Source organism: Canis lupus, chromosome 1 (assembly GCF_011100685.1).
Source record: "Canis lupus familiaris isolate Mischka breed German Shepherd chromosome 1, alternate assembly UU_Cfam_GSD_1.0, whole genome shotgun sequence".
NCBI lineage: Eukaryota > Metazoa > Chordata > Mammalia > Carnivora > Canidae > Canis > Canis lupus.
This window is the reverse complement of record NC_049222.1, coordinates 102135922-102155350: the sequence shown is the minus strand read 5'-3', so window position 1 is coordinate 102155350 and position 19429 is coordinate 102135922. Positions and strand designations below refer to the sequence as shown.

The 19429-nt window shown below is 46.6% G+C and overlaps 1 protein-coding gene across 1 annotated transcript; it reads right to left on the bottom strand.

The window, feature by feature from the left end:
• Nucleotides 1-530: 530 nt before the first annotated feature.
• Nucleotides 531-7125, bottom strand: LOC102154915 (zinc finger protein 470-like). The gene is made up of 6 exons (XM_038525524.1): nt 7081-7125; nt 5677-6044; nt 3012-3112; nt 1941-2020; nt 1439-1565; nt 531-1081 (listed from the first exon to the last, which is right to left on the bottom strand). The coding sequence occupies exons 1-6, from the start codon at nt 7123-7125 to the stop codon at nt 675-677; spliced, it is 1128 nt and encodes a 375-aa protein (XP_038381452.1). The 3' UTR covers nt 531-674.
• Nucleotides 7126-19429: the final 12304 nt, after the last annotated feature.

Sequence of the window (19429 nt, the reverse complement as noted above, 5' to 3'; positions counted from 1 at the left end):
AGGCCTTGCTGCAGGCACTGCTCCAGAATGGCCGCTCGCTCATGTGGCTGCGCTGGTGCACCACGAGCTGCACGTTCTGACTGAAGGCCTTGCCACAGTCGAGACAGCGGAAGGGTCTCTCGCTGCTGTGGATCCTCTTGTGCAGGATCAGCTTGCTGGGCTTGCTGAAGCGCTTCCCACGCTGTGGGCACAGGTACGCGCGCTCACTGGTGCGTGTCTTCTGGTGCTCCACCAGGGTCATGCTCTGTGTGAACGCCTTGCCGCGTTCACTTGAAGGACCCTTGCCAGCGTGCGTGCGGTGGTGGTTGACCAGGTCGGATTTCTTTCGGAAGGCCTTCCCACACACCCGGCACACATGGGGCTGGGTGCCCATGGGGGCCCGCTGGTGCCCGAGCAGGGACGAGCTTTTGCTGAAGTGCTTGTCACACACATCGCACGCCAAGGGCTTCTCCCCAGTGTGGATATGCTGGTGGTCCACCAGGTTGGTGACAGAGCTGAAGACCCTGCTGCAGTCGCCGCACCTGTAGGGCCGCTTGCTGGTGTGTGTGCACTGGACCAGCTGCATGTTCTGCATGAAGGCCCAGCCACACTGGGCGTAGTGGTAGGGGTGCTTGCCCGTGTGGATGCACCGGTGCACTGCGAAGTTGGCACGCTGGCTAAAAGCCTTGCCACACTCAGCGCATGTAAATCGCTTCTCCCCCAAGTGCATGCGTGGGTGCACGCTGAGCCTGGCATTCCCGTCGAAGCGCCTCCCACACTGGCTGCACACAAATGGCTTGTTCGGGCGTGCGTGTGCTGGTGCTGTGCCAGGTCGGCCCGCTGCGCGATGGTCTCCCTGCACTCGCTGCACACACAGGGCTCCACACCGCCAGGGGCTCCGCGGGGACCTGGCTCCCAGTCCAGTCGCCACTGCGGAAGGCACCCCCTTCTGAAATTCCCGGCTGGGATTCTCGGGACTGTTCTGTAGTGGCCCTTCCTGCTGCCCTCTCGGCCTCTCCCATCTCGGCCAGGGCCAATCCAGGAGGCTCTCCTGCAGGCACGGCTGCCTCTGGGATGTCCCTGTCAGGCCAGGATTCCAAATCTGAAAGAGACCCAAAACACAAAAGTCATCCAGGTAGGCTGCTCCCAGAGTTGGGAGAGCTGGGGTTGGGGAGCTGGAAAAGCAAACAGAAGCCCCCTCAAGCACTTCCCAAGAGTCCTAGGGTAAGGCCTGGTGGACCCACTGTGGACTGCATGTCTCCTCCCCCCATTCATATGGTGAAATCTTAACCCCCAGATGATGAGATTAGAAGGTAGGTAGAGCCCTCCTAGATGAGATTAGTGCCTTCATAAAAGGGACCCCAGAAAGGTCCTTTGACCTTGCCTCCATGCAGGACACATGGAGAAGGTACTGGCCCTGAGCCAGAAAGAGGGCCCTCCCCAGAATGGTTGGTCTTACTCAGTGAGCTCAGGTTCTGGAAGTTCTCCAGCATGACGTCACGGTACAGATCTCTCTGAGTTGGCTCCAGCTGCTGCCACTCCTCCTGGGTGAAGTCCACAGCCACATCTTTGAAGGTCACTAGGCCCTGCAACCACAAAGTCATCTGGTCCATCCAGGGAGCTGGCTTCAGTGGGTCATCGCAGGGAAGACTGTCTACATACCAGCACAGCACAGGGCACATAGTAGGTACTCAAAAAACATCAGCTGAGATGATGATGACTATTATTATTATTACAGGGCTGGAGTTTGAGGGTGGGTTAGAGTCCCTGAGGCCATCCCTGGGTTTGATGATTCTTTATGAGGACACACGGACTCAACATAAAATCATACTTGTAGCTGCCCTCCCCAGGTGATGGAGAGATGGGCCCTGGAGGGGACTCAGGCAGCCAAGGGCTCATTTGACTCTCTGGCCACCCAGCCTGAGTATCCATGAGGAGGGCAAGGGGATGTCACTACTCACCAGGGCCTCGTCAGCCAGCAGCTGGGTGGCCATTCCTTCACTGTCCAAGGTGATAGGGGCCTGGTGGCTGAGTATGGGGGCTGATGGGGTGAGGTGGAGCCAGAGACAGAAAGAGAAGGACAGTGAGGGACCAAGCCTTGCTCTGCCTCTGGGATGTGCACATACACACCCACGTGTACACCTCCCACCCCCTTCTCATCCACAGAAGCACACAGACACAGCAGCCACAGTATGTGGGCTCACACTACCCAGACATTGGCAGAGTGGCAGAAGTGGGCAGTGGAGATATCTCTCCTAGGCAGGATCAGACCAGCCCCACTCTGCCCAGGCATCCCCACCATCTCTGACCCAGCTCGTGGGGCTCTGGAGAGAACCCAGACCTTCTACACAACTCCTTTGACATCTGTCACCCTGGGCTGAATTATGAGACTACTGGAGCCAGATACCTGGTTCAGATCTCAGCTCTGCCACTTACCCACTGTGTATCTTTGGGCAAGTGACTTAACTTCTCTGTGCCTCAGTTCTGTCATCTGGAAACTGAGGATAAGGTACCCATCTCACAGGGTCGTTACAAGATTTCAGCAGGTGAGTATAAGTAAATCCCTTAAAATCTCATGTGCCATGTGGTAAGAATATAGAAATGTTTTAATTTTTTAAAAATATATATTTTTAAGTAATCTCTACACCCAACATGGGCATTGAACTCAACAACCCTAGGACCAAGAGTCACATGCTCTACTGGCTGAGCCAGCCAGGAACCCGTTTTAATTTTATTTTATTATCACCATCTGCATATATAACACCCCCTTACCCCACTAAACAGATTCCTGTTATTAGCCTCTATCCCAGGACTCTGCATAGGATTTGGTCTACAACAAGCCTCCCTGTTTTATTCTGCTCAAATACACATAACATAAAGTTTATCACTGTGTGAGCAGACTGTTATCCATTCATCTGCTGGTGGACACTTGGGTTATTTCCCCCGTTTGGCCATTGGGAGTAATGCTGCTGTGAATATGCACGGTCAAGTGTTTATTTCAGTCCTTGTTTTCAATTCACTGGGGTGTATACCTGAGTAGAATTGCTGGGTCATGTGGAAATTCTGGGTTTGACTTATCAAAGAACCACCAAACTGATTTTCCACAGCAATCGGCTTCAAATTAGAAGAAACTCTGGAAAATGAAAGTGGAGGAGACCAGGGTCTTTTAGGTCCTCTGGGGCTACAGGGTCTCAGAACCTGCATTTTTAACTGGTCCTCTTCCATTACCAGGGACCCTGATATGGCTCCCGCTCTCTCTTCAAACTCTTGTGATCACAAACCCCAATCTGTAAAACAAAACAAAACAAACAAACAAACAAACAAAAAACAACGAAAAAAACTGAGCCCAGGAAGCAAAGTCTGGGTCTTCCCTTCCTTTCTTTTCTTTCTTTTTCTTTTTAAAATTTTATTTATTTATTTGAGAGAGAGAGAAAAGGAGAGAGATTGGTGGGGGAGGGGCAGAGGGAGAAGGAGACTCCCCACTGAGCAGGGAGCCTGATTGAGCCTGACTCAATCCCAGAACCCCAGGACCATGACCTGAGCCAAAGGCAGACACTTAACCTACTGAGCCACCCAGGCACCCCTGGGTGTTTATTTCTAAATGATATACAAGTACCACAGCATAAAACATGGTATATTATGAAACAAAATAGAGACTGTATCTGTGTATAAAATGTGTATAAAATATACTTTATATGTATAATATTAAATACCAAATATACAGGTGTATAAGGTACACACACACAAATATATGATATTTACAAGTATATAAGGTGCGCACATACTCTAAAGACAATATTACTATAGGTATCCCTGAGACATAATCACACAGTAAATCCCATATATGCACATATATGAGGTATATGTGAACTGATATACATGACATGTATATAAGAAGTATAGGTAATAAATAGCATATATACATTATATGTAGTCCAATCACACACTAAATACCACATATACCTATATATGTGACCTTATTATTCTGTGTGCTATGGTACCAAATACCATATATACCTGTATGTGGCATGTAATCAAGCACAAAAACCATTATATACACATGTATAAGATAGATGTAAACTATCTTATAGATGTTTATATATAAAGATTATACATGTATCATTGTTCTGAATACCATACGCATAGGCATATAAACAGGTTAACATACAACAAATACCACATAAACGTGTATATAAGGTGTATAAATACTACCATATATACTTGTAAATAAGGTGCATATACTAAATACTGCATATACATTTATATAAGGTGCATATGTACACACACATTAAATACCATAATTACACTAATACATGTAACTACACCAATACTGTATATTTGGGTATGCCACTAAATACCGAATTTGGGGGCACCTGGGTGGCTCAGTGGTTGAGCGTCTGCCTGTGGCCCAGGTCATGATCTCTGCCTCTCTATCTCTCATGAATAAATAAATAAGATCTATAAATACATACATACATACATACTGTATTTCAAGAACTCCTTATCTAAGGAAAAAAATCTGCCAATTAAACCACAACATACCATCAGTGGTAAAACACACCCTAATTTTGGAAATGTATAAAATAGGGGGGAAATGTGAAAAAATGCATCTTAAAGTTGAAATGCTCTTCCTGCTCATAGTGAAACGAGCTGTGAACACAAGCTGTACCACATTCTGGCTTCATCCCACTGCGTCGCCTGGCACAGCCCATGTCGGATGGAGACCACTGTCCTGACACAGTGCAGGCCGCAGGTCCAGGCTGCCTGGGCTGGACTCCCTGCCTGTCGCTCCCTAGCTGTGTGCCAGGGAGGGTCACTTAACCTGTTTGCTCATCTGGAAGGTGCGGGACCCAAGACCCCTACTTTGTAGGGCTGTTGTGAGCTTGTACCCACATAGGGCTTCCTAAGTGTGGTTTAAATTGCACTAACCCTCCCACCACTGGGGGGGGGGGGCTCTTTTCACTTTTGTGCCTCAGTTTCTTTTTATTTTATTTATTTATTCATGAGGGACAGAGAGAAGCAGAGACATAGGCAGAGGGAAAAGCAGGCTCTCTGCGGGGAGCCCAATGTGGGACTCGATCCTAGCACCGCCAGGATCACAATCCCAGCCAAAGGCAAACACTCAACCACTGAGCCACCCAGACGCCCCCCTACCAGTACTTCTCTTAATCCTTCTTTCCTTAGAGGATACCTGGACCTCCAGTACCATGTTAATCTGTAGCAGCAATACTGGATGTTACTGTCCTATTCTTAGTATCAAAGTGAGAGCATCAGGTAGAGGGAGAAGCAGGCTCCCTGCGCGGAGCCCTATGCGGGACTCGATCTCAGACCCCGGGATCACGACCTGACCCAAAGGCAGACACTCCACCACTGAGCCACCCAGGTGCCCCTTGTGCCTCAGTTTCCACATCCGCAAACCCGGGGATGTTCTAGTGCGGAGGGAACCGGCTCCCGGAGGCTTCAGCGAAGTCCTGCGGGGTCTGCTGGGGTTTCGCAGCGTCCGCACCAGCACCGCCCGGAGCTCCAGACGCCCCGCCCCGGATCCGAGCCGGTCTTCCCCGGGCGGCTGCACCCCCGATGAGCGCAGGGCGCCGCCAGTAAAGCAGGAGGAGGATCCCGCTCGGTGGGGCGCTGACCCCCGCACGAAGCAAGTGGACGCCCCGAAACTGCCGGCGGCGGCGCTGCCGTTACTATTACCTAAACAACAGCGACAACAAGAGCAGGTCCGGCGGCTGGAGTCCAGCGCGCCGCCCGGGCACAAGGGTATCCGCAGACCCACTGTCCGGGCGGGAAAAGTGAGGCATGCAGGGGCGGCGGGATTCACAGCCCCTTCCGCGCCCCTCTGGCGGCCCAGGGTGCGTAGTCCTCCCCCCACGACGAAAGCCTGGAGGACCATCGAACCCGGCGGGCGGCACCCACTCACCGGCGGTCACGTAGCCTCGGCAGCCGAGCTCCGGCCACAGTCGGTCCTGCTCGGTCTGCGCCTGCGCGCCTCGCCACTCCCGCTCGCGCCCCGCGGCACCACGCCCCCTCCGCGCTCCCACAAGCTCCGCTGGCAACCGGACCTAGGAGAGGAGGAGGGCGGAGATGGGGTTGGGGGAGGAGCTTGGAGGGAGGAGGGGAAAGGGAAGGAGGAAAGGGAGGGATGATGGGTAGGGGCTTGGATGGAGGAGGGGAAGGAGAGGATGGGGGAGGAGGAGGGAGGAGGGAAATAGGGAGGGATTTGGATGGAGGAAGGGAGGGAGGGGCTTGGAGGGAGGGGGAGAGGCTTGGAGGAAGGAGGGGAGGAATTGGAGGGAGGCGGGGAGGGGGAAGAAAGAAGCGGGGAGGCGGTGGGGGGACTGGATGGAGGAGTGGGGAGAGGATGGGGAGGGGCTTCGATGGAGGGAGGGGGTAGAAGGGAAGATAGGGATGGGAGGCGGGGTGGGGCTTGGGACTTGGAGGAGTGGGAGGAGGGGAGGTGCGGAGAGCTTGAAGTGGGGAGGAAGGGATTTAGGATGGAGGGAAGGAAGAGAGGAGGGAAGGGAGCATAGGAAGACAGGATGAGGAAGGAAGGGGTAGCAGGAAGGACAGGGTAGGAGGACAGCTGTAGGAAAGCAGAGAGGAGGGGAGGTGGGGTAGGAAGGAGGAAGAGTGAGGGGAGGGGCACGGGGTAGTAGAGGAATGGGAGCAGAGTGGGGAGGAGGTGATGGCGGGACAGCAGAAAAGGGGCCTGGGGAGGAGCAAGGAGGAGGAGTGAGAGGTGTAGAGAAGCGGGGGAGGAGGGGGGAAAAGGGGTACGAGGAAGATGAGGGCATGAAGAAATGAAGGAAGGGGATAGCCTCAACAACACTGGAAAGAACTAGAAGGTGATGGGTGAGAACTGGGTAGGAGCAGGGTCTCTGGCCCCAGGTCCGCCTGGTTCAGGTCTCAGCCAGGTGTCCTAGGACCTCTCAGCCTCGGATTTCTCACCTGTAAGGAGGTTGTGAGGAGGGAAACCTAGCCTGTAGGGTTGCCCTATGGGTTACACGAAGTAATTCCCACTGAGTTCTTCGAGAGGACCCGCTAGCACAGCGCTGTCCTGAGGACCTTCCTGTGCTGGTGGAAATGTTCTCTACCCACGCTGTCGGAGCAGGTGGCCCCTAGCTGCAGATGGGCACTTGACATGTGGCCAGTGTGGCCGCAGCACTAGATTTTTAGCTGCACTGTATTTTAATTAATATAAAGTTTCATGGTTCTATGTGGCTCCTGGTTGCTGCATTCAACAGTGCAGCTCTAAAGCCTTATTATTTTTATTATATGTACTAAGCTTCTCTTGCATTTTATAACAGTAACAATAGCAATATTGCACTTCTTGGTGTTTATTTATTTATTTATTTATTTACTTCTTGGTATTTATTAAGTGCCAGGGACTGTTGTTCTAAGCACTCAGCATGGATTAACTCTTTGGAGCCTCACCATTTATCTCTGAGGTGTGCCTTCTTACGGTTTATCTAGATTACTACCACCATCACTTACTGAGTGTGTACTATGTGCCAGGCCCCCTGAGAGACTTTCGATACCCATATAATGTCATTTAACTGCAGGAGGAGGAGGAGGAGGAGAAGGCTTAGATGTAATGAATTTGGGAAAGGCCACAGGACAGGGTCAGCAAGATGTAGATAGCGTGTGGTTGTGTTTTTGTCTCTACTTGGATCTAAGCTAGAAAATGCTGGAACTAGGGATGCCTGGATAGCTCAGCGGTTAAGTGTCTGCCTTTGGCTCAGAGCGTGATCCTGGAGTCCCGGGATCAAGTCCCACATCAGACTCCCTGCATGGAGCCTGCCTGCTTCTTCCTCTGCCTCTCTGTGTGTGTGTGTGTCTCTCATGAATAAATAAATAAAATCTTTAAAATAAGTATTAAGTAAATAAATTAATAAAATCCTGGAGCTTGCAGAGAAGGGATGGGCAGAGCAGAATTCACCTGCCCTGGAGGCTCCACCCACTGCCCAAGGGGCACCTGAGTGGTCCTACACTACCTCTTCCTAAGAATTGCTTTGTTCTACTTTGTTTTGTTTTTCATTGTTCGTTTCTCTTCTCTGCCCCCTGCCTGCCTTTCCATTTTCTTTTTAAGTTTTTTCTTTTTGGATATTAAAAATGACACACTTTTTTTTTTGGTAGCACCTGCTATCAAGAATTGGACTCTGTTTTCCCATTCCTTGAATCTGTGCTGTACGTGTGGCTTGCCTTGACCAGTAGAATATGGCAGAAATGATGCTATAGGATTTTGCAAGTTAGATCTTCTGATTCTGTCACCAATTCCAGTACATGTTCCCCCCCACACACACACCAGCAAGCAATTCTCTGACTAGCTAGCTGGCTGTTGGAGACCCTATCTACCTGGAGATAGTATCATTTTGAAATAGCTAACTGGTACACCTTCCCAAAGTAATTTCTCTGTTGTCACTCCCACTGCCAATGTATTAGAATGCCTGTCTTAGTTACTGCCCCACCCATCATGGGCAGTTGCCATGAGCTCCTGAAATTTGGGATCTTAACTACATGGAATAAGGTTTAAATGTGTTTGGGGGATGTGAAGACTGCTCATTGTTCCCCAATATCTTGTCTCCACTTCTTCCAGGTGCTAGACCCCCTACGTTTTAGCTGAGTTTCCCAGACTCCCCTACAGTTAGGCGTGGCCTTGTGACTATTCTGACAGGTGCCTCTGGCAGCCCCAGGTGAGAGCTTCCAGGCAGTGCACAGGTGCATTCACATTCTGGGTTTGTCACTCCCTTGTTAAGGAACCTTGGGAAAGTGACTTAATTTCTGTACAGCTTAGTTTCCTCATCTGTACAGTGAGGTAGGGAATAGTATCTACCTTAGAGTGGTGTTGTGAAGGACAAACGGAGTTGTACAGTGAAGCATTTAGAGCAGATCTTGGCACATAGGCTCTCTTCCATGTGGTCATTATCATTATAATAATTTTATTATCACCTCCTAAGACTGACATGAGGTTTGAGTGCAACCCTCCTCTATGCCTATTACCAGGACAAGCCTCCCTAGTGTTTATTGGTCTCCCAAGACCAAGGAGAAATATTAGGAGGGAATTATATCCATCTGCCTACCCCCACTTACCCCTACCAGCACCACCACTAGGATAGATCAATGGATTTCATCATGGACACTCATTCGCCCTGTAGATACTTCCCAAAGCATGAACATTCGTAGGAGGATGTTGTGCCCAAGATTGCGAATATGAGAAAACCACCAAGGAGCTGACACTGATGCAAGTACACGAGGGTTTATTAACAAGCTTGAGCTTGGGTCCAAGTATACCCGACACAGCAGAGCAGGGACTTGGACCCTGAGGTGGGTTACAGCTGGGTTTTTATGGGCTGGTCTAGGGGTAAGGTGGGGTTTTTCAGTAAGGGTGGGGGTGTGAGAATCTCCAGTAAAGAGGTCTCACAAGCTCTTGCTTCCTTATTCTGATAAGGGCGTGCTTTGTGATTTTGCCTGTAGCCGGGGTAAGGTAGAGTTCAGTACCTGGTCACAGTGGCCTGGTCACAGTGGCCTGAGATGCCTACCAAAGCTACAATGGCTGTACTTGTGCCAATGTTAAACTTGAATGGCCCTAATTTTCTCAGTCTCCACAGAGGAATCTTTCTTTTGCCCAAGTTTCTTTAAAGAGCCTACCAGGATGTGGATGTTTATTTATAGATGATCACCTGCTTCACAGAGAGGGTGAGAGGTAGTGAAGATGTGGAGGAGAAGGAGAGGCAGGTGTGAAGGCAGGTGTGAAGCTGGCATTTTTTCACTGCTGAATTTAATGTAGCACAGAGTGGTTGGTGTGAGTGGAAGTGTATGGAAAGGGGGAGGAGATAATTGAGTCAAGAAGGAGCCTGAGATGTTTTTCTCTTCTTTTCCCCTTAGCAGCGGGAGAGAGGTCATCTAAGAAATAAGAAAGTGGATACCTAATATAGAAAAATACTTAGATCTCCTACATCTGCTCATAAGCAGAAATCTCAAGGAACAAGAAGCTTCAGGGTGAGCAGGGAGTCATTCATCGGCAAATATCTGAGCACCTCCTCTGTACCAGACACTGTTCTAGGACCTGGGAGTCCAGCAGGGAGCAAACCAAAGCCCCTTGTCTTAGGGAGCCACTAGTGTGCTAATTTCTGAGTGTGAACAGAGGTAATGAGGTGGAGAGGAGGGGAGGCTGCTTCAGCTTTGGAGTCAGGGAGGATCTCTCTAAGAAGGTGACATTACAGCAGAGCTCTGATTAGCAAATATACATAATAGTAAATAGTACCATTTCTGTACAGGTTATTAATCTCTTGAGATGCTTCTGCAGAAGTTGGTAACTAGTTGATGGGAAGTCTCTGACCCTGCTGCCTTGTCCTGTCCTACAGATCACCAAAAGGGTGCTAGCTATCAGTGATTAAAATACTTACACTAGGGAACCCTGGGTGGCGCAGCGGTTTGGCCTTTGGCCCAGGGCGAGATCCTGGAGACACGGGATCGAATCCCACGTCGGGCTCCCGGTGCATGGAGCCTGCTTCTCCCTCTGCCTGTGTCTCTGCCTCTCTCTCTCTCTCTCTGTGACTATCATAAATAAATAAAAATTTAAAAAATACTTACACTAGCTCCTACTGCTGTGAAGATTGCTGATTTATTGAAATTCTTCAGTGAGAGAGACAGAACAGAGGTCCCTACCCTATCTTATCTGAAACTGGGACCCTCATGGTTCCTTTCAAAAGAGTGATGATGAAATTATATAAGCCTACAGGGTAGCATAGGAACTAAGAGTGTGCCTCCTAGGTATTTACCACTCAGATGTTTTTTTTCATCATGTAGGTACATGGTTTTGATTTTAAAAAGTAGGTTTTTAAAAGATTTATTTATTTATTTTTAGAGAGAGACCAAGCAAGCAGTTGGGGGGCAGGGGGAGGCAGGGGAGAGAGTGTCCTAAGCAGACTCCATGCCGAGCACCAAGCCTGACTTAAAAAGTAATTTTAAGGGATGCTTGCGTGGCTCAGTGGTTGAGCGTCTGCCTTCGGTTCAGGTCATGATCCCAGGGTCCTGGGATCAAGTCCCACATTGGGCTCCCTGTAGAGAGCCTGCTTTTCCCTCTGCCTGTGTCTCTGCCTCTTTCTCTGTCTCTCATGAATAAACAAATAAAATCTTTAAAAAATAATTTTAAGCCACCATACATCTCATGTTGACATTGCCTTCAATTCTTTTTTTCATTTTATCCTAATCCTTTAACAATTTACCTACTTCTGTACTTTATTTCTCATTATTCACTGAAGAGCTTATTTGATACAAAACTCAAAGGGGCAAAAGAATATATGACAAGAAAAAAAAAAGAATATATGACAAGAAAGCAAGTTTCTCCCTGCCTTCCAACCCTGGGTTCTCTTCTGGCAACCATTACTTGGGAGCCTTCATGAGCTGTTTTTCATGTGCATATACACACACACCTCTCATCTCTTCAGATTCTAACGGGGCCAGCAAAGAAGGGAATCAAATGCTAGGACTTTCTTTCCCTTAGCTGGTGGTCTGCATCTGAGAGAGGGTCCCCTGTGGCAATCAATCATCTCTCCTAGATGGAAAGAAAAGACAGATTGGCTGCCCAAGAATGGATCCGGGATCCTCTCTGGGGGAAGAGGACTGCTGTGAAGACCCGGACAAAGACTGAACACAGTAGATACAGTCAGCCATGCCCTGTTCCCCCCTCCTCTCGGGAATGTGCAATCCTGAGGGTGAAACTGAGGAGGAGAGAGATCTCCCCTGGTGTTGAAGAACTCCAAAAATAGTCTGCCCCATGGAGCAGGACAGGGGTGGGTTTTAGAGCCAGGCTCTCAGGTCTGAATCACAAGTCTGCGATTTACTGGCTGTGTGAGCCAGGTGACTCAGTTGAATAGCTATCAGAAGGTGTTGAGAATCAGGGGTGAGCAAGGCCATTCAAATTCCATCTGTTGGAGGGAGACTCACCTTCTCTGAATCCCTTTTTAAATAGTATTATTTTATTTCATTTCTGGACAGTTAATAAATAAAAACATTTTCTTTGTTAAAGGTCAAAACAAACTGATAGAGCAAGACTTCCTGCTGATCTCACTTCATCAATCCCAGCCCTCTGCTCTAGAGGTGAGTAACTTGCAGATTTGGGGTGCACTGGAGGGTGCTTTTCCTTCTCAAGTACATATGTGTCTGTGCCCATAGAAATAGATGCAGCTTTTATGTGCATATCTAGGAATGCATTGATTCTGAGCCTCACTTTCCTTATCCATAGAACAAGCTGGGCTAATATTACTCATGTCATAATTACAATGCCAAATGTATATAAACCTTTTACTATGATATATACACTATTATTACTGAACAAGTTGTAATTATATCTATGTATCATATTTCTTTGATGCTAAGATGCACTTTTAATTTTTTTAACATTCTAACATCTCTGACATGAAGTATGCCTTTATATTGTCAATATCTTTGGATTTTAGGATTTTAACTTTTTATTTTATAAGCTATACATGTAGAAACAAAACTGTCACATTCATTGCATATCCTAGTCAGTAAGAGAAATTAGTTTGCACTCTAAGATTAACCAAATAGAACCCGGCCTCCCTGTCTAGTCCTGATCCCCACATAATAAAACACTTCCTGAAACCCTATAATCCAGGGTAAAAAAAAACCTTAATTCCCAAGTTCTGCCATGCTGAGACTTGAAGATATGTCTTCTTTTTTTTTTAATTTTTAAAAAATTTTTATTTATTTATGATAGTCACAGAGAGAGAGAGAGAGAGAGAGAGAGAGAGAAAGAGAGGCAGAGACATAGGCAGAGGGAGAAGCAGGCTCCATGCACCGGGAGCCCGACGTGGAATTCGATCCCGGGTCTCCAGGATCGCGCCCTGGGCCCAAGGCTGGCGCCAAACCGCTGCGCCACCCAGGGATCCCGAAGATATGTCTTCTGGCTGTGATAGTCATTTAACAAAATTACTGGTTTTTCATCATGAATGAACAAATGAAACCTTGATAACTGGTAATCTTGTGTGCCTTTTCTTAACACCAGTCATGTTTTAAATTTGGCATACCTTTATATACACATCTATGCATCCATAGAAAATATCTGACATTGTTTTATATGTTGGTGGGTTTTCTTATGAGTGATGTCAGACTGCATCTGGTTTTGCAACTGACTTTTTTCTATGCAGTAATGTGTCTTTAAGATCTTTCCATATCAGTCCACAAAGATCTATTTTGTTCTTTAAAACGAGGATAACAACATTACCCAACTGATAGCATGGAGGAGGGCACATATTTCTCTAAGCAGACTTGGCAATTCTGCCATTTTTCTGTTTCTCTCCATACCCCCCAAGTGACTACTTCAGGGTTTTAGGTGACTAGGTGAATTCTCTCACTTCAATCATCCATCTTTTCCCCTGCTCCCCTGTAGCATAAACTGAGAAATTTTCAGTAGTAGCAAAATAAGATCTTTGGCGACAGATTGCTCTGGGTTAAATCCTGGCTGTTTACAAGTGGAATTTGTGTCTTTTCCAAGAGATCTGAGGCTCCCAAATGATCACTCTCTGGAAAAAACCTTCATATCTGCTAGTTGGGGGAAGGACCACCATAATTAAATGCAGCCACATAGTGGGATTAATTCCTTCTGGTTGTTTAAAAGAATAAGTAGATTCTTTCCCTTGTGGGATGATCCTTGCAAACAGGATTCGTTGCTTAATGCCACAGCCCTGTCTTCTGGGCCACAGCCACGTTTTGGTCAATAAGGGCTCCATGATCTTAGATGACTCACCTGGGCAGACCATAGGCTGCATTGAGCCTACTGGTGTGTTGGTTCAGTTCACTCATCTTCTTTTTCACTTAATGAGTTACCATAATTGAGATATTGGGATATTTTGTGTTTACAAACATCACTTTTCATTCATTCAACCCTTAAAAAAAGCCATTCATAGAACATCCAGTATGTGTCAAACAATGTTCTAAAGGCTAGAGGCTCAAGGATGAATTAGAAACACACAGTCCCTACTATCCAGGAGTCTATATTTTAGAAGGTGAGGCAGACTTTAAGTAAGAAAAATATGTATATAATGTAATGAGCGCCAGCTTCTTTAGAGAATTTGGAATATCAAAACCCATCAGGCCAACACCTTCACGAGAGAGAGAAGAGTAGGTAAGAGTCAGACATCAGTGACTCTAGCTGATCAAAGAGCTCATATCAGAGGCTCAAACCTTCCTGCCTCTTGAAAAGGTGTGGAAATCATTCTCTTAGGGGAAGAGGATATGCCTCAGGTATCCTGGATGTCCCCTGCAATGGCCAGCACATAGTGGGTGCTTTATGAATGTCTGTCTCTTGAGTGATAGAAGCATATATGGCTTCCCTGTTGACCAGATCTTTGGGAAAAACAAACATTCATTCATTCAGTCATTAATCCCACAGTGGTTAGATTTTATGCCAGGGACTCATTCTTGAAGACCTTGGACAATTCAAAACTCACATAATTTAAGACTAATTCTCATGAAAGTGGTTGCCATGTATCTGTACTAGCTAAAGTGATAACATAATAACAAGCAGAGTTTACAATGGACATAATTGGTCACATTCAAAAGTATGAATTTTTAAAGATTTTAAATTATAAGTCTTCTCATTTCAAAAATGCCCCCAATGCTCATGATTTCAAATGTTTATAATTCAAGTTAGCATAAAATATAACCATGCTGTATTTATATTAATCTACAATAATATCCTTCTTGTGACCCCACCTCACAACATAAAAACTAGATTCTTGCCAATAACTCACATATACTTATATATAACACTCCCTTGTTTCCACCCAGCCCAAGATAACCATCATCCTGAATCCTGGGCACCTTTTCTTTGTTTTCCTTTTTTTTTTAAAAAAAATTTTTTTATTTATTTATTTATGATAGACAGAGAGAGAGAGAGGCAGAGACACAGGAGGAGGGAGAAGCAGGCTCCATGCCGGGAGCCCGACACGGGACTCGATCCCAGGACTCCAGGATCGCGCCCTGGGCCAAAGGCAGGCGCTAAACCGCTGAGCCACCCAGGGATTCCCTGTTTTCCTTTTTGTACATTTTCCTCTCAGAGATGCTTTGGAAACTCTGCGTTAGTAATTCCAGTCAGGTTGTAATCAGGCCCTGCTGTTCTAAGAGCCAAAGCTTCCTCCTAAAAATGATTCTGCTGTTTTCACCCTCATCTGCTTTCATCCCGTGCTCCCCAAAGCCCAGAGAGCTTTGTTTCCAGGCAACAGCAGGACTTTCCACAGGCAGATGGGTTCTTTGAAAAAGAGGGGGAGAAAGGGTGAGGGTGGCAAGAGGAGGAAATGGGCAGGCGTGGGGAGAGACACAGAGAGAGGCATAGAGAGGCAGGGGGGTAGAGAGAGCTAGAGCCCTCTCCAGCCGGCCCGCCTAGCAATTCAGCACCACGGACAGCTCAGGCCTGACCGGTTCAGCACCGCGAACGGCGCCAGGAGCCCACTTCCGCCGCTGTCTCCGCTAGATGTGCTGATCTGAGCATTCCTGGGCTCACTCCACAACCGTCATCCCCAGAGTGTCTGAATGCTGATATCTGGGTAACCAGGCTCTCTTGGCGTTAACCTAAAAAAAAAAAACACAGGCATATAATACTTTACATGCCCCAAAGAGGGAATTCTGGATTTTCTCACAGACAAAAAAAAAAGTGAGTCCTCCTCACTGCATTCACTGTAGGGCACTTAGTTGCTGGGGCTCAAAGTCCAAAAGTCTTCCTTAATTCCTTCCTTTCCCCTGCCTCTCACATACTGCCCATCAGTGAGTCCTCTCAGCTCCATCTCTAGAGTGTATTCTGAATCTGTCCCCCTGCTCTTCACCCCAACTGCTGCCACCATCATGTTTTGCCTGGTTTATTGTAAGAGCCTCCTAACTGATCTCTCCATTTTACCTGTACCCCCTTCTAGAGTTTTCCCCATACAACAGTGTCAGTTATGCTTTGAAAATGTAAATTGATTATATCACACCCTTCCTCAATGCCCTTCCATAGTTTCCCAATGCACCTACAATAACATTCAAAGATGTTGCTGTGGCTTTTAAGACCCTAGAAGGCTTCTCTAATCCTATCTCCCATTAGTTTTTCCCTTGCCCGACCACTCTGCTCACACTGGCTTCCTTCTTTTTCCTCAGGGCCTTTGTACCTGCTATTCATTCTGCCATGAATTCTTGCATCACCAGTTCCTTTTCACCTTCTGGGTCTTATTTCAAAATGCCACCCTTTCAGAAAGACCTCTCCTGACCATTCCCATCTAAAGTGGCCTCGCAGTTATTATCACATTGATCAATTTCTTTTTTTTTCGTTGATCAGTTTCATGTAATTCATAGAATTAACACAAACTCTATTTTTCTATATTGATTGGTTTACTTGTTTGTTTCAATACAATGTAAACTCCATTAAGCCACAGACTTCAACTGTCTTGCCACCCAAAACAGCATCTGCAACATAACAGCTGTTTAATAAATATTTGTTGAATTACTAAATTAGTGAGTGAGTGTAGGAATGAACAACTAGCATTAGTTTGTGTTTTTTCCAGTTACTCTTGGAGCCTCTAAAAAGATGTCAACAGTACTCAACTCCTGGTAGAAGAGTAGCCATAGGTACTGTCCAAGGTTTGACGGCTGTGTTGCAAGTCCCCAAGACCATTCCCAGGCTTGATGATTCACTAGCAGAACTCACAGAACTCTTCATACAGTCATACTCATAATGATGATTTATTATGGCGGAGGGTATAAAGTGCAGTCAGCAGAGGGAAAAAAGCTCATGAGCATAACACATCTTCACCTTTCCCATGGCCTCATGGTAATCAGAATTTACTTCTTCACCCCTTGACTTGCCATGAAGAGTGAAGATGTATCACAGTTAGAGTGATGGTGAATTGGGGTAATTCAATCTACCACATCAAGTGGCAGCTTCTAGCTATGAATTATTAGAATTTATTTTACTTCTATTTTTTTGTTATAAAGCATGAAACTGGCTTTCCACTTATAAAGTACTGCAAAGTTTCCTTTTAAGAGGCATTTAAAAATATGGAAAGTGCATTTATTTAAAATGAAATGACTACTTACTAATATATGAATATTACATGGAAATGGAATCAGTCATGAGGTGGTTTCCATTTATGCAGAGACGTGGCAAAGACAGAAAAGGAAATGTGAAAGACTGAAGAGAGGTCAAAGGAAGACATAGAATAAGATTCCAGAAACTCTTTCTGCTCTGGGAAGGAGTCATTTCCTAAGAAGTCATTCTGTAGCCTCCTCACTCCCCTCCACTCCCCTCCACCCCACTCCCCACGATCCCATTCCCACCTCTACCTCTGACCCTAGGGAAACCCCTCAAACTTGAGTTTCTTTGTTTGTGATTTTATTTGTTTATTCATGAGAGACACACACAGAGAGAGGCTGATACAGGCAGAGGGAGAAGCAGGCTCCTTGCAGGGAGCACGACGTGGGACTCAATCTTGGGTCTCCAGGATCACGCCCTGGACTGAAGAGGGCCCTAAACCACTGAGCCACCCGGGCTGCCCCCTTGAGTCTGGTTTAAGAACAACTCTTGGGCAGCCTGGGTGGCTGATAACACTATGAGGTAGGATCTGTTACTGTCCTTATTTTACAGATAAGGAAACTGAGACCCAGTTAATTCACTTCCCAAAGTTACATAGCTGGTGCATGGTAGATCTGGGTCTGGAGGCCAGCCTTTAAAACTCCCTCAAAGGCTCCATGAATGAGGTAGCTCCCTAGTGTCCTGACTAAATATCTTGTTATCAGAGGAAATGGTGAGGGGTGAATGAGGAACCATACTCTAGATAAATCTGTCTCTCATTTATTCATACTGAACTGTGCTCAGAATGGCTGGAAGCTCATCTTCTAAACTTCTAAAGAAAAAAAGCTTCCAGGATGCCTGGGTGGCTCAGTCAGTTAAGCATCTTTCAGCTCAGGTCATGATCTCAAAGTCCTAAGATCAAGCCCCCTGTTGGGCTCCCTGCTCAGAGGGGAGTCTGCTTCTTATTCTCCTTCTTCCCCAACTTCTGCTCATGTGTACTCTCTCTGTTTCAAATAAATAAATGAAAAAAATTTTTAAAAAGCTCCCTCCATTATGTGACATACATGGAAATGCCTAAGAAAACTAGTCTCCAATCTTAATCCTCCCATGTTCTTGCCATCTGTCCTCTAGACAAATCATGTAAATCCTTCAGGCCTTAGTTCTCTATTAAATGAGGACAATAACATCCTACCACTCTGGGTCATTGAATAAAATAATGTACATGTGATACCTTTGCTCATCGAATCACTTGGATAAATGACAGTTATTTTGAGTGTTTTTTCTGGGAAATCAGGATTCTTCAATTATCTAAACATTTGGAAAAGAAAGTTGGATCTTTGCACTATTCAAAAAATTCCAGACAAACTAAACATAAAACAAGACTAAAGTATGAGGTTGTGGAGGGAAGTGTATTTATGAGAGTAGAAAAAATGGATAGATTGAACTTTATCAAAATCCAAAACTTTAGGCTCTGTGTAAGCAAAGTGAAAAGATAAATGAAAGGCCAGGAGAAAATATCTGCCACAGATAGAGGGACAAGCTAAGGAACAGTATCAGAATATATAAAGAATGTCTATAAATCAAGAAGCAAAAGCTATAAAAATAGAATAAAGCAGGGAGAGTATAAACAAGCAATTCACAAGCAGAAAATAAACCTGGTTAACAAACACGTAATGAAATGAAATGAAAATAAGACCACAAAGAAAGACTTTTTTCCCCCATCTATGGCTTTATCAAAAATCTAAAACTTTGATGTAGCTTCCATCAGAGCATTTTGGCAGGTAGTGATTACATTGTAAAACTTGAACAGTGATAATAGTAGCAACAATTAGGCACTGTTCTAAAAACCATACAAGCCTGGCTTATTTTTTACCTTAACAGCAATCCTGAGAGGTGGTAAGCAGAATGGGAAACCGAGGCACAGAAATGCTAAGCGACACACCCATGGACACACTGTTAGCAAATGGCGGAGCCAGCCTCTGACCCCAGGCGATCTGGCCTCAGGGTCCCCGGGCCTGCCACACCCCTGCCCCTCCTCCCTCCTCCCTCTCACCCGGTCAGGGTTTGCAGAAGAGAGAGCCATTCAGGGGCCTGAGAAAGTTGTTGGCCTTGGTGCGGATCTGCAGCTGGGAAGTTAAGCATAACCTCTGTGCCCATCAGCGGGGGATGCAGAGCTCGTTCCACTGTGGCCGACCCACGGCGGGCACAGCACCATACCTCGAGCAACCTCACTGCAGTCACATTGTCTCCATGGCCCCTCCACTCCCTTCCTTACCCCACAGCAGGTGCCGGCTCCCCTGCAAGGCCTCCCACCCTTCCCAACTCCCCACATGCCCCCCTCCACCCCCGCCCCCTCAGCCTCCGAGTCTGCGCAGCCGCAGT

Bases quoted from the DNA above. Each gene is read 5' to 3' on its own strand.
- LOC102154915 (XM_038525524.1), bottom strand. From the start codon at position 7,125: ATGTCAAGTGCCCATCTGCAGCTAGGGGCCACCTGCTCCGACAGC. The intron at 3,113-5,676 runs GTAATAGTAACG...TTCATTTTCCAG, and splicing joins TTGTTGTCGCTGTTGTTTAG to AGTTTCTTCTAATTTGAAGC. The intron at 2,021-3,011 runs GTATACACCCCA...TCACCCCATCAG, and splicing joins GACCCAGCAATTCTACTCAG to CCCCCATACTCAGCCACCAG.